Source organism: Eleutherodactylus coqui, chromosome 2, assembly GCF_035609145.1.
Source record: "Eleutherodactylus coqui strain aEleCoq1 chromosome 2, aEleCoq1.hap1, whole genome shotgun sequence".
NCBI classification, from domain to species: domain Eukaryota; kingdom Metazoa; phylum Chordata; class Amphibia; order Anura; family Eleutherodactylidae; genus Eleutherodactylus; species Eleutherodactylus coqui.
The window spans coordinates 264,555,052-264,570,311 of record NC_089838.1 but is presented as its reverse complement, the minus strand read 5'-3'; the positions used below and the strand labels follow the sequence as shown (position 1 = coordinate 264,570,311).

The 15,260-nt window shown below is 42.2% G+C and overlaps 1 protein-coding gene across 1 annotated transcript in view; it reads right to left on the bottom strand.

The window, feature by feature from the left end:
* Positions 1 to 209: 209 nt before the first annotated feature.
* MAP2K5 (mitogen-activated protein kinase kinase 5) overlaps positions 210 to 15,260 on the bottom strand; it is a 138,595-nt gene continuing 123,544 nt past the window's right edge. Inside the window, exons 20-22 of the mRNA XM_066592936.1 lie at positions 12,465 to 12,526; positions 11,311 to 11,356; positions 210 to 929 (exon numbers count right to left, since the gene is read on the bottom strand). Of these exons, the coding sequence (XP_066449033.1) occupies positions 825 to 929; positions 11,311 to 11,356; positions 12,465 to 12,526 (213 nt within the window). The 3' untranslated portion in view covers positions 210 to 824. The remainder of the gene's footprint in view (positions 930 to 11,310; positions 11,357 to 12,464; positions 12,527 to 15,260) is intronic.

Here is a 15,260-nt window from a genome sequence, read left to right as displayed (position 1 = left end):
CTAATGTGTGTCCAAACTTTTGACTGGTACTGCAGTACTATCGATTTAGTGTCTATAGAAAACATTAACTACGATGTGGTGAGCAGTGGCACTACAGGTGAATCCTGTTGGGGTCTAGAAGTCATTGAAACAACAACAAAACTAAGATAAGAATGTAACAATGAAAAATTCATAAAGGGTTATAGTCCAACATGAGGAAGAGAAGAGAATCATCATCTGTAGAAAAGTTTATTAAACTGAAAAATTAGATATGTGCAAGACATACCATCCAAAGCATACAATAATATATGTAACTGAGAGGGTGTTTGGTGGCACCAGAGTCACTGTAATAAGATTACAACTTGTCACCCACAACCCACCATTGTCATATGTTCAAGCAAACAGACTCCTGAGGCCTGTATTAGTATGGCACTTTGTAGTAAATCCTGGAAGACGCTGTAATATGAACAGATGATCACAGCAAATGAATAAGTCCCAACCATCCTAAAAGTGCGACCTGTGCTATGTATGTAGGCAGAGGATGTCCTCTTACCCGCTCTGCTACTAGCTTAGCCCTGCTTACAATGCATTGAATGTTCCAAGAGCTAGCTGGCTGCAGTAATTAACACTGTCGGTCATTATTTCCACTGTCCTGTGTGCACTTCTTCAGACACCCGATGTATGTGGAATATGTGACTAGCAGGACATACTGAACGCACCATGTATACAGCATGACGGGTCATCCAGCAAAGAACAGGTTAATGCTTCCAGTGTATAGGACACTGGCTTTGCTGAGCTAGTCCATGTGTATATAATCTGAGTGGCTTCATCCTTGTGTTGTCTTCTCACTCCTGGCTGTTCTGCGCCCGTCTTTCTTCTAACGCCCTACACACCCACATCGACACCACCTCCGTGTTCCCATCATCGAACTGAACGATGAACGGATGACCCTGCCAGAGAGAGAGATAAGACCATTATATCCTGAATCTCCACGCTGCATTACTCAGCGCCAATTGCTCTTGCAATGAATTTTAATATGTACGAGCTATAATACAGTGTTCCCCTGAAAATAAGACCATGTCTTGTATTAATTTTTCCCCCCCAAAAGGCACAGGGTCTTATACTTACCTAGCAGGCACCATCTGGGTCCTTTCCACTGTTCAATGCTATGCTGTGATTGGTTCATCGAGCGTAGTGACTGGCTGGTTCACGAGCACCGTGGCTCGATCAGAGCAATCGCTTGCTGGAGGCGGGGTTTACAAACCACGTTAGTAGCAAGCAATGTTCTGCTGGTGCTGAGAACTGCACAGAAGCCTGCCGTAAATGCGGAAAACAGAGAGGGACCCGGACAACGCTTGCTAGGTAAGTATTAGTTTTTTTTCCCCATGTAGTGTAGCTAAGGCTTATTTTTAGGGGTAGGGCTTATATTTCAAGCCCCCCCCTGAAAATCAGAGTAGGGCTTTGTCACAGCACATAAATTGTTAAGTTTCAGAATGCAATAAGTGTATGTATTTCTTATCTGATTGGACTATTGGCCCTTATATAGAAGGCTAAAACTTATGCTTTGTAGTGCCGGTAACAAGGATTAACAGATAAGAGGAATCAATAGGAAGAACAGCAATACTAAATTCTGTTAACATAAAAACATAGTCAGTCAACAAAAATAGTGTATAATGCGATAAAAATACCCCGACTGCAGTTCTTTTCTTGTGTAGATGAACCTTAGGGCTTATTGACATCTTCAAAAGAGTCTCAAAGCTCTTATGATCAATAATCCTTGTAACCTTTGTAGGATAACGCCCTCTTCTTTCTGTATAAAAACTGGCAATATCTTCAATTAAACAGAATTCCCTGTGGGTTCTCCTGAGATGCGCCTTGATATAACATGTAGTGCTTTCGTGTTATTAATAGATGTTGCTAGCAATCGTCTCATCACGGGCTTCCATATCTACCTAGCAATGAGGTCATCAGATTGGTACCGGTGTGGTCCGAAAACAGGCTTATTTTAGGGGTAGGTTTTATTTTCGAGGAAACACAGCAGGAGTGCTTGTCACTCATCTTCCCATTCAGGGTATTCCTGCACTTTTGTTTATAGAACACTGAGGGAGTATGGCCGCCTGCACCCGGGCGGAAATCCCGCGGCGGTATTTCCTGTGGGATTTCCGCCACTGAAAGTCTACATAGGAGTGCGTTACAATACGCACTCCTATGCAGACGGCCGCGATTTGGCCGCGCGAAATCTCGCGCGGCAAACAAACCGCGACATGTCCTATTTTTGTGCGGGGCTCGCACTCACACGGCCGCCGGCTCTGGCCTGCGCATGCGCCGGCTGCGCGGCAGCCGGCACATGAAAGAGCTGGGGCCGCCAGGCGCGGGTGAGTACGCGCTCGTCCCTGCAGGCTCTCGGGTCGGGTCCCGCGGCGAGAATTCTCGCCGCCGGATCCGACCCGCTCGTCTGCAGGCGGCCTATCTGAAATTTGCTTTGTATTACTTTGCAACAACAAAGAAACTTTGGAACTTTGGTCTAGAGACCTTCCCCCCTTGGGTTCTTTTGTTCTCTATGATCTCTGTGAAGAAACAAACCTGGCAGGTCATATAAGCAACAACAAATAAAAAGTTGTGTGTGGAATACAAGTCTTACATTCCACTTCGTTATTAACCTGTTGAAGAGATGAAGTTTTTTTGCTTTTTTTAATCTCCATTTTTATGTATGCCTGGACTGACCTAGACGTATCGGGAGGCCTCACAAGCCCGTGTGTCGTCTTGGCAAGGATCAGTAGCTGCTTCTCTTCTCTGGCAAGTCATACAGTTCTAGGGTCAGCAAGTGGCATTTCTGAAGCACTTCTTGAAAAGCTGTGTGCATTAATCATTCTGCCGCTCGCTCAGCCAGGCCCACCTGACTGCTACAATCAGCCACCACACTGCCCCTGGGACTCCTTGCACAATCTTAATTGTTTCTAGGCCTTGATGGTCTTTTAATCCAAGATTAATTTATGCATTTTTAAATAACTCTTCTTATGATTAATAAGCTTGAAAATTAAAAGGAGTTGGAAGCAATTATAATAAGCGGTTGGTCATAACCTCATTAAGGGGAGGAGGAGTGGTTACTTAAAATACACAGAGCAAGTTTCCATAATTCTGCAGATTGAGACAATACTTTGACTGAAAGGTCAGAAAATCCTTTGGCGACACGATGACAGGGTTACGTGATGGGCTGCCAGGTACTGTTCTCCAACTCACGCTGATCATTCATGCATTAAAGGGGCAGCGCCAGAACACTTCCTGTCATACTGCTAACAGAAATGGCATAATACAATGTAAAGGGTTTAATTACAGAAGCGATATGTAACTGCCCCGTTACCATGGCATTCCTCTTCAGAAGGTTGTGACGGCTCGGAAATCCTATAGGTTGGCAATGGGTGAGAGTTATGCCCACTACTTCTGACTAAATTGAGTCAGAAAGGTCTCTCTAGAGCGCTGGATCTTTTTTTCATTTATCTCATCTTCTTTTATGCCCACTACTTCTGGTTACATAAAGCTGCCCAGCATTATATTTTTCATGCACTTATTTTTTTCTGTAGCCCTCCATATAATGCCAGGGACCCTCCGCACTAGCTAGTAAAATGGGCAGTGCAAAAAAAAATGACTCACTGTGATTCCTCAGAGTACGTTACATTTGTTCCAGAATGTGAGCTTCACCGATTTCAGCAGAAGATATTAACCCTTTGCAATACAATTTTGGATTCAGGGTTTCCTAGGGGGCTTTCTCTTTCTGTTATCTTACAATGGCGCCATCTGCTTGCTAGAGCCAGTACTGCGGTATGTGACATGCTGGAGAGGCCCCGACAACAGAGCGGCCAGTAATATACAGTAACAATACCCTGCCGGATGTATTCCGACATCAGAGCTGTACAGCCTTCAATCAGAATGTCTTTAGACATCAGACAGTGGATTGAAAAGGGTTAAAGTACTCCCTCCCATAAATGAAGTCACCAGCCTCACCTTAACCCCTTAAAGGACCAGACACTTTTTAGGGATGTTACCCATGTGATGGTTTTACTGCCCCTATTTTGTTTTCTTTAGCTACCAAAATTATTTTTGCTGCGTTTTTCCCCATGACATATAGGGCGATTTTAATGTTTTTTTTAATGGACTTTTTTTGTTTGTTTTATTGGGGGGTTTTAAAAAGCCAAAAATAATGATTTTTAATTTTTAATTAAATGCCTTTTTTTTTTTTAAAGTTGTTTATTTTTAAAATTAGTATAATTACACCAAAATAAATATACTAATCATGAACATCATTATGTTTCAGATGTTTTGATATATAATTTGTATAGTTTTGGATTACAAGGCTCATACGGCGACAGTTTTGGTTGGCGTCGATCATTGGTCTATTTCTTTTTTTCGTATATACAGTGATCCCTTGTCTATCGCGGGGGTTACGTTCCAGAGACCCCCGTGATACGTGAAAATCCGCGAAGTAGTGCCGTTATATTTACACAAATCAATCTGTCAGGTGAACTGCCAAACAACTGCAAAAGTGAACGAATCATGCACTTTTTAGCGACGGCAGTTTACACGCAACGAACAAACAAACAGCATGCTATGATCAGTGAGCCAAACAGCACCCAGGATACAGAACACATTCCATCAGCAATAGTGTGCCGTGTACAATCTCGCATTTACTGTATATACCGCAAAATTCCACGATACGGCGAAAAACTCAGTGAAAACAGAATTATATATGGTCTATCTAAAATCCGCGATGCACTGAAGCCGCAATTATTGAAGCACGATATAGTAATGGATGACTGTATTTTTATTTTATGCTGTATTTTTTTTTTTTACTTATTTTTGTTAACTTTTTTTAACATCTATGACCATGACATCATATAAGACCTGTGAGAGTCCTTTTAATTTTTTTAATTTCACACTTTTGTCTTACTGTAGCTGGGGCATCCATAGCAGCTAGTTACAGTGAAAAAGTTCCCCTGTAGTGACAATAGTCACTGGCAGAGCGGATCAGGGTCTGCTAGGACTCTGCAGATCTGCTGTGACAGGGAGCACCCAGCAGTCATGTGATCACAGGGTCACGTAGTGGATTTAACATTTCCGCTTTCTTTCTTTAGTACATAGCGGTCACTGAGTGCTATTTAGCCTGAAAAGGAGAAAACAGAAGCGGTAAAAAACCACTTCTACCTTTTCCTCCGGGTCCTCAGCTGTAACTAACAGCCAAGTATCCGACCTGCCCCTGCTTGATTGCAGGAACAGGATCTTTAATCCCGCACCGTACTTCTGCTCGCGGCTGGAATTAAAGCCCAAGAGCCGTAAATTTATTGCCCTTGGTCCTTAAAGGGTCAATCAAATGTAAAGTCATATCTGATTTTGTAATATGAATTTGCAATTTTGGAGAGCAGCTAATTAAGGCTGGGTTCACATCTGTGTAGGAGGAACCATTCAGAGCCCCTTATATAAATCCGGCATTATTTCCCAGACGAAACCGCACAGGATGCTATGCCATTTCATCCGTAAAATGCCAACAGCCGGACTGACCTCATCATAGTCAATGGGGTTCGTTCAACACCAATTGGTTTCTGGTATGTGCCGGATCTGGTGGTGCCATTATTTTTGTTGCTCAAGGATGGATCTAAAATATTGAAATAGCTGCAAAAACCGCTCTTCCTTAAACCCTCTGCATAAAAATAAAAGCAGGGCTAAAACTTAGTAGCCACGTGTAAGCCCCATGGAGTGGAAGATCCCGTCAATATTTCCTCAGTGATGTAGCAGATGGAAGAAGTTGATCTCTCCTTCAGTAGCGGACTTTGCCATTTATTTGCCATCTCCCCTTTTAGTAATGGATTGCACTGAATGCGAAGTGGAATGATAAATATAAAAAAGAGCAGGAAGAGAAATGTCATAGGCATCACGGAAACTTGGTGGAATGATACACATGATTGGAATACAAGGCTTGAAGGATACAACTTATTTATAAGAAACAGAACAAACAAAAGAAGAAGAGGAGGTATTGTGTTGTATGTTAGGAAAACATTCCTCTCCACAGAGATTCAAGCTTCAGAGCATGGGGGTTATGTAGAAACTGTTTGGGTAAGAATACAAGGAGAGAACAACAGAAAGGACACCATTGCAGGCATTTACTATAGGCCACCTGGACAAGCAGAAGATATGGATGGACTCTTTCTACATCAGATGGCCAAGCTCTCAAAGAAGCACAACACAGTGATTATGGGAGATTTTACCTATCCAGACATTTGTTGGGAATCTCTCTCAGGTAAAAGTAATGGATCCAACAAATTCTTATCCGCTCTTGCTGACAACTTTATCTTTCAAAAGGTAGAAGCGAAAACAAGGGGATCTGCTATCTTGGACCTAATTCTTACCAACAGGGAGGGAATGGTTGAGGGAGTAAGGGTGGCTGGGACCTTAGGAGGCAGTGATCATGCTATCCTTGAATTTTGGATAACAAATGAGAGGAAGACCTGAGAAGACTAAGACATCATAAAAATCTGCCTTTCTGAAATCTAATCTTGGACTTAGAAAGACGGCAGGAAGGATCCAATGGATGGATATTCTTAAAGAGACTATCAATATCTTTTTGCAGTCCTCACTGAGAGCACCATAAGGTAGTCACAGTGATTACAGTGATATGTCTGCTGTGTGTATCTGTGCAGTAGTTTTGGAGAAACTTGCATTTAATTAGTAGCACGCAGACACAGAACTAGTCCTGCATGCTCATGAGCTGCAGGCTAGCCACACGCACCCCACTCTCCAGCCAATAATTGGCAGGTGTCTCTATGCACAGTAATAGGCAGACAGCAATCAATCATTGGCTGGAGGACTGGGTGGGTATAGCTAGTCGGCAGCTCAAGAATATCTAGGACCACTTTAAGATAGTCCTCTATGCATCTGCTGCTACTGATAAAATGCAAGTTTCTCAAAAACTAATACAGACACCCACAGCAGACGTATCACTGTAATCAGTGTGACAGGCACTACCCTTATGCTGCCCTTGGAGATGGATACACAAATATGGTGTCAGTCTCTCTTAAAGGGCAGAAATGTCCAAGAAGCATGGGAAATTTTGTTAAATGAGATTCTCAAAAGCACAATCATTAAGCATCTCCAAAAGAAGGAAGAATGGGAAGCATTTAAAGAGACCAGGATGGATGAACACAGAACTTAAATACATGCTAAAAAGTAAGAAAAATATGTTTATCAAATGGAAAGGGGGATGGGTGATTTTAAAGAAGAAAATAATGCAGTCTGCAGAAACTGTAAAGAATTGAAGCTTGCAAGAGAGGCCAAAATGAATTTGGGGGTATGTCAAAAGTAAAGTCAAAGATGCTGTAGGATTTTACAGGATGAAAATGGTGAATTGGTCAAAAAAGATGTTGAGAAGGCCTAAACTCCTATTTTGTATGTTTTCTCTCAGAAAGTAAATGTAACATAAACTGATCTTCCCTGTGCTATTGAAGGAATAATAGAATCCAGGCTATCTATAAGCAGAGAGATGGTGAGGGAACATGTATCTAACTTAAATGAATTTAAGTCTCCAGGTCCAGATGAATTACATCCTAGGATACTAAAGTAAGCAGCAGAGGTAATTGCTGAACGACTCGCCATAATCTTTGAAAATTCCTACAGAACAGGAGAAGTCCTAGAAGAAAAAGGAAAGAAGGTGGATCCAGGAAACTACATACCTGTGGGCCTGACTTCTATACTGGGCAAGATCTTAGAACAAATTATTAAACAGCATGTATGCAAGTACTTGGATAAGAATGGAGTAAATAACCAAAGCCAGCATCGGGTTGTAATTAACAAGTCATGTCAGACAAATCTAATTTTCTTCTATGACAGAATCACTGACTGGGTTGATCAGGGAAATGCAGCAGATATATAATATATCTTGACTTCAGCAAAGCATTTGACAAAGTATCTTATACTATTCTTATTGGAAAAATAACAAGGTAACTGTTAAGTGGATTCACAACTGACTGAGTGATCGCACTCAAAGAGTGATTATAAATGGCTGTACATCCAATTGTAAGGATGTCTCAAGTGGAGTACCGCAAGGCTCTGTCCTGGGTGCAGTGCTGTTCAACATTTTCATAAAGGTTTTAGATGATGGAATACAGATCAAATTTGTCAATGACACAAATCTAGGAGGGATAGCTAACACTAGAGAAAGTGAGGATTCAAAAAGATCTAGACAAGCTAGTGAGCGGCGACTAACAGAATGGTATTTAACAGGGAGAAATGCAAGGTCCTATATCTGGGCAAGAAGAATGAAAAAAAAAACACATACAGAATGGGAGGAATTGGGCTAAGCAACAGCCCATGTGAAAAAGACTTGGGTATACTAATAGATCACAGACTGAACACGAGTCAACAGTGTGATGCAGCAGCAAAAAGGCAAACACAATTCTGGGATGTATTGAGAGAAGTAAAGAGTCTAGATCACATTAGGGAATTATTCCCCTCTACTCTTCCTTGGTGAGACCTGACCTGGAATATTATGTCCAGTTCTGGGCACCCCAAGTAAAAAAAAAAAAAAAAAAAGACAGACAAAATGGAGCAAGTTTAGAGAAGAGCTACTAGGATGGAGAGCGGTCTGCAAACCAGGTCCTAAGAGGAACGGTTAAATGATCTGGGAATGTTTAGCTTGCAAAAAAGAAGGCTGAGAGGAGACTTAATAGCGGTCTACAAATATCTGCAGGGCTGTCACAGTGCAGAGGGATCAGCCCTATTCTCATTTGTACAAGGAAAGACTAGAAGCAATGGGATGAAACTGAAAGGAAGGAGACACAAATTAGATAGTAGAAAAAACATTCTGACAGTGAAGTCGATCAATGAGTGGAACATGTTGTCAAAGGAGGTGGTGAGTTCTCCTTTAATGAAAGTCTTCAAACAGAGGTTGGACAGACATCTGTCTTGGATGATCCTAAATCATCCTATATCCTGCAATGAGTAAGGTGTTAGACCCGATGACCCTGGAGGTCCTTCCAGCTCTATCATTGTACGATTTTAATCTTTTTTCTAAATAAAACACACTGCAGCAGATTTACTATTTAAAACTGGACAGTTTTCTGGTGCAAATTGTGCCAGAAAACAGCCAAAATGCTTCATGCCACAGTTACTATGTTTTAGATATTCTTTAGGACTTGCCTGGTAAAGGGACGTTCCTTCATGAAAAAGGGGGTGTAGTCTAAATGCGACATTGTACACCAAAATTTGCACCGAAAATTGCACCACATTTTGGTAGAGATTTTGGCAGAAACTAAGCCAACTTATAGGTTGTATGAAGTTACACTAGACAGTCTAAAGGTTCAACAGATTTATCATTCAGCAGACCCACTGTGATAAATGTGGAGTATTTTAAGACTGTCTAGCCTACGTTTGCATCTAACTATTGGTCAGTATTAGTGAATCTGCCCCTATAATTGACATTGAGATTATTACTACACTATTCCTCTGAAAGTACTTATGGTAAAGTATACTGTAAATGAATGGTAAAGTATACTGTATGAGAACTCATTGCTGTCAATAGTGTTCTAGCACAGTAATACCGTAATACAAGGATAAACCTCCTGATTGGCTGCTTCTGATCTACAGCCAGTGTTCTCTTTTTCTATCATATAGTAATAATATCGCTACACAATTTGTCACTTTAGAGAGTAGACAAATGTTTTCCTAGACTCCTTGTGAAATGACTGAATTAGGTCCCTGGAGGGCTCAGCGTTAAGTGGTATAGAGAAGTTCAATACAAAAATGTGCAATTACCACCCCTCTCTCTTCTCAATCATGCCAGTTCTCATACAGAACCCTCGTCAGGTCTCACAGAAGGATTGCAGAGAGACCTGTTGTCACAGCTGAGCCCGCCTGTCACACAGGAATAACAAGGAGTAGGTGCTAAAAAGGTCTTCAGTATTTTCTCTTTCCAGCAATATACAAAAAATATTTAGGAGGAGGTGGGGGTGGGGGAGACGATACTATATATGTAAGCTATGCTTGGGTCAATGCCTTTCTACAAAATTTATGGAAAGATGATTTTTCTTTCTATGACATGGCTTTCATCATAAAGCAGCCCAAATCTATACTACACCTAAGGATAAAGTTTCGCGGAAGACCAGACCGGTCAGGGCTTCGAGTAGCGAACCTCAGCCGATCAACTAGTGATGACCCATCTTCAGGATAGGTCATCAATAAATATGGCCTGGAAAACTCTTTTACCCTTTTCCAATCCACTGTCTGACGTCTTAAGACATTATGGTTTAAGGCTGTACAGCTCCGATATTGGAAGACTTCCGTTGGGGTTCTCTTACTGTATATTGCCAGCCTCTCTGCTGTCGGAGCCTATCCAATGTGTCACCTCATGCAGTACTGGCTTTAGCCAGCATATAGCGCCGTTGTATAACGGCAGAAAAAGAGTAAGCTCCCTAGGAAAACCAGGATACAAATTGGATTGGAAAGGGTTAATGCCAGTTCAAATCTGGTTCACTGTCAGGATCTACAAGTGCGGACCCCACTGACACATGCTTACAGGAGGTGTGCTTTAATTCCTTGCCAGGTGGGTGCATTGGCACTAAGTTTATGTTTATCCATTCACCTGGATCGATACAATTTTTTCTTATTTTTTACTGCCTGTAATTCTGGATGAACATAGAACAAACTGAGTAAATCATAAGCAAGCAATGCAGCACTTGTGGCCACCATCTATGAAGGGCTCTTTCTTCATGCAAAAATTGCAGAGCTCAAAATAATAGTCCCAAAATTCAGTAAATGACATTTCCACCCTGCCCAATTCTAAAAAAGATCCACATGAACAAAATGATTTTTGGGGGGAGCATACGGGCATAGCAAAGTTTAACTTGACATGTAAGAAACATTTCTGTTTCTCAGTTTATTTGCTTTGCAATAGCTTAATGAGGTCTTTTGTTGTGTTAAGATAACTGTGATAACTTGTTGCAACAAGTTAAAGTGACCCTCCGGGCCTGGAGAAACAAAGATGGCCGCGCCAGATTCTCTGACTACCTGATGCACATTGTGCATTAGTATGCATCATTAGTCTAAGACACTTCAATTATTTTGATTAGCGAGTGCTGACCAAATGAGTACTGGCCAGTCAGAGCAGCATGTAGTGTCTTAATACTAATGATGCATACTATGCACAGTGTACATCAGGTACTCAGAGAAGCGGGTTGGCTATCTTGGTTTCTCCAGGCCTGGAGGAGTTCAATTTTGCTTTTCTTTTCATGCAAATGTCAGAAATGTCTCACCACACATGGCCAAATGGTTGGCTAGACCAACTCTTACCATTAACTCTTCTGGAGCAGGCCTCTCTTTTGGTAGTTTTCTCATGCTATTAAACAGAAGAAAACATGTTGGGGATTAGACGAGTCCTCATGGACATACCTCAATAACAATATGGGAAGACATAATATGTGTGCTTATGTATATGTAGCATGTTTCAAATACAGAGTCGTCGGATGACAAACACTGATTAGCTAGAACATTAAAACCACATGCCTAATATTTTGTAGGTTCCCTTCGAGCCACCAAAACAGCTCTGACCCATCAAGGCATATACTACACAAAGGCTCTAAAGAGGTCTTGTAGTATCTGGCACTAAAACATTAAACAGCAGAGCCTTGAAGTCCTGTAAGTTGTGATGTGCGGCCTCCATGGATCTGCTTGAATTTCCAGTACATCCCATGGATTTCCAAGTGGATAGAGATCTGGGGATTTGATCTCTTTTTCATGTTCCTTAAACCATTTTCGAACAATGTTTGCAGTGTGCAGTTCTGATGCTCACATGCCCATGGTAGGTGGTTTCAGCAGAGTACAGGGGTCAGCCACTGCTCCAACCCCTGTGTGGTGGCCGGTGCTCATAATTGCAGGCGCAGCTCCCATTGATATCAAAGAGAGCCGTGCCTGCAATTTTGAGTGCCAGCCACTACACAGGGTTCAAAGTTCCGACCCTGGTGTATCTGGGCTGCAATAGCAGATACTGCCTGGAAAAACCCTTTAACTCTGTCAGTAATTTGTGCTACAGTTGCTCTTCTGCGGTATCGGACCACAACATCAATGAGCCTTGGACACGATTGATCCTGTTGCAAGTTTACCACTTCTTCCTTGGACCAGTTTGGTATGTACTAACCCATGCATGCCATCAAGACCTGCCATTTTTGGAGATGCTCTGACCCAGTAGTCTAATCATCATCATCCGGCCCCTGTTAAGAGTTGTTCAGATCCTTAAGCTGGTCTATTTTTCCTGCCTGCAACGCATTAACATCAAGAACTGAAAGATCACTCGCTGCCTAATATACGGTAACCCATCCCTTTGCCTGGTGAGGTGACCATACACTGCACACTCATCTATATAGACCATAACCAGCATGGACAATGAGAAGGAAGCACAAGTCATCCTACACCACAATGTCCTTACTAATATAAATGTAAATTCTTACCATTGAGTAATAAAATGTATAAAAGGCTCCGAAAATTCTCCCACGGGAAGAACAGGAGAATCCTAGAATAATCCAAATATAATGCAGGTCATTTAAGAGCTGATTGAGGATACAATGTACTTAAAACTGGAATATTCTACAAAATGGAAATACACTGAGACCCCTTTGTGAGACTTGTGAACTTCTAGCCAATGTCATATGGACACAGTGATGTATCCAGGGCAGTATAGCACCACACTTGGGGACATTGTGAAGAATTGATGCAAACAAAGGGTAAAGGAGTCCCCTATAGCAAACAATCAGGTTGCCCTTTTCATTTTACAATAGGCCTCTGAAAAATGAGAGCTGGGATCTAATTGGCTGTTCTAGACGAATGCTTTACTTTTCATTTGCATCAGTTTTGGTAAACCCTTTCCCGCATAGGACACATTGCTAATAATAAAATTTTATAGTATTTATTTTCTGTTTATCCTGTTTTTGCTGTTCAATCACTAAATTTACAACAAACCAAATGCAATTAAGGGTGTGTGTTCACACATTGCTGATTTGTGGCAGATTTTGGTGCAGATCTGCAGCTGATCGCACCTCCTCAATATGAATTCAATTAACAGGGTGAAATCTGCTGCAGAGCTGCACAAAGATCAGCAACAAAATCTGCAGCAAATCAGCTATGTGTGAGAACGCCCCCTTAGGTTTGTTGTAGTAATGTTACTACAACAGGTTGAACACCCCCTAAATTTCCGTGCGGACTTTCTGAATGCATTTTTAAACCTGAGACTAAGCAACAACATGGACGAGATTTGCAAAAATCTCGGACAAGCCGTGCAGAAACTGACATGTCGCGTAGAATTCAAATCCGCAACATGTCAATTGTATCACCGTTACCGCTGCGGGCTCTCCTCTCTATGGGGAGAGATTTCTGCAGCAGAATCAAGCCGCTTCAAATCCGCGCCACTGAAGCAGCCTTCCGCTGTGGAAATCTCTGTGCGGTCCCGCTGTGGACATTCCGCAAGATTTACGTCCCGTGGGAACCCAGCCTTACAGAGGTGACAGTAGATCCTCCCAGTGTAGCACTTCTCCAGGCTGTACGGATCACTATTTCCTACTGATCTGTTCAAGGTTCTGCTATTCACTTGAGCCAGAACTACAATACCAAATACAGTCCATGGCCAAGAGTGGTGCTGCGTCAGGAAAAAGTAGCCCCTTCCTTCTCGTCTCAAGCAATCCCTTTAAAAGGAGCTGTCACAACATTAAAAATCATATTCATTGCATGAAATCATAAAAAATGAATGTTTGCCATTTCCTTGTTGTTAAAAATGATCCAGTGAAGAGTTAGGACTTTTGCTTACATAGTATGACGCAAGCTGATTTTAAAAAGCATATAGCAGCTGCCAGAGGGGGGAGGAGACTGATTCTGTCCAGAGCCTGCCCCTAACAGTGCAGATTAGCAACAGCACCAAGGAGGACACATGGAAGCAAAGCCAGTGTGACTCTTTTCAGAAGGCTGTGTAGTTAAGCTTGCGTGTGCATGCTTACTTTGCCAGGTACACCGCAGGAACGGGGGATCGGGTGAGTATGAAAAGAGGTTCCAGGACTCCATGTCACGTAAGCCTTAGTTTATGGTGCTTATAATTGATGACAGGTTCATACTGCCTGAAGCCATAACATTCCTGCAGGTCTTATTTTGAAATGTAGTTTCAGGATTAGCATAATTTGAAGATGCCTTCCAAACGATGCCCCGAATTACATGGGCAGCGCCATGCCGGCCTTTTCGTATTCGCATAGGCTAGAGCAACAGCACTGTTTGGACGGCAACTTCAACATTTATATTCTGGAACTTTGCAGCGTTTCAGAATAAGACACGCCTACATTACACATACCGCGCTTCCCCGAAAATAAGACCCTGTCTTATAATTTTTGCCCCAAAAGAGGTACTAGGTCTTATTATACTTACCTAGAATGCTCGGTCCAGGTCCCTCCCGCTGCTCTCCACAGCTTCAACACACTTCCCACAGTCCTCGGCCATTCATACAACATCACTTCCTGTTTACGGGGTTCATAAAATGCACCTCCAGGAAGCAATGGCTCCGATTGGTTCTTCAACCACTGCTCAGCCAATCAATGCGGCACTGGGTGAGCCAATGCGATGGCTGCGATTGGCTTATCCAGCGCTGCATTGATTAGTTCTTCCACCGCTGCTCAGCCAATCAACAGCAAACACGTTGCAGTGGCGGGATTTATGAATTGGCTGAGCCGCAGCCAACCACAGCCATCACAATGGTTCATCCAGCGCTGCATTGATTGGTTCTTTAGCCGCTGCTTAGCCAATCACAGCCATCGCTTCCTCGAGGTGGGATTTATGAATTTCATAACCAGGAAGTGATGTTGTAGGAGCAGCTGAGGACTGCGGGAACCGCGCGGAACCTCTAGAGAACAGCGGGAGGGACCTGTACCAAGCCTGCTAGGTAATGCATTCTTTTTTATGTAGTATAACTAGGGCTTATTTTCAGGGTAGAGCTTATATTTCAATCCACCCAGAAAATTAGGCTAGGGCTTATTTTCAGGATCTCTCTTATTTTCAGGGAAACCAGATACTTGTCCTGAGTTCAAGCTACCTGTGGTTCAGGCAGCATGAACCTAGTGACAGGTTCCCTTTAGTATGTATTGGTGTACATATATTTCCTCATTCATTAAAGGTTATACTAAACCAATATCTACCAATATTATGCAAATCCCTCTTTGTTGAAAGTGATCACTTTGCTATGAAACACATAATAATCATGTATTCTGGTCGCA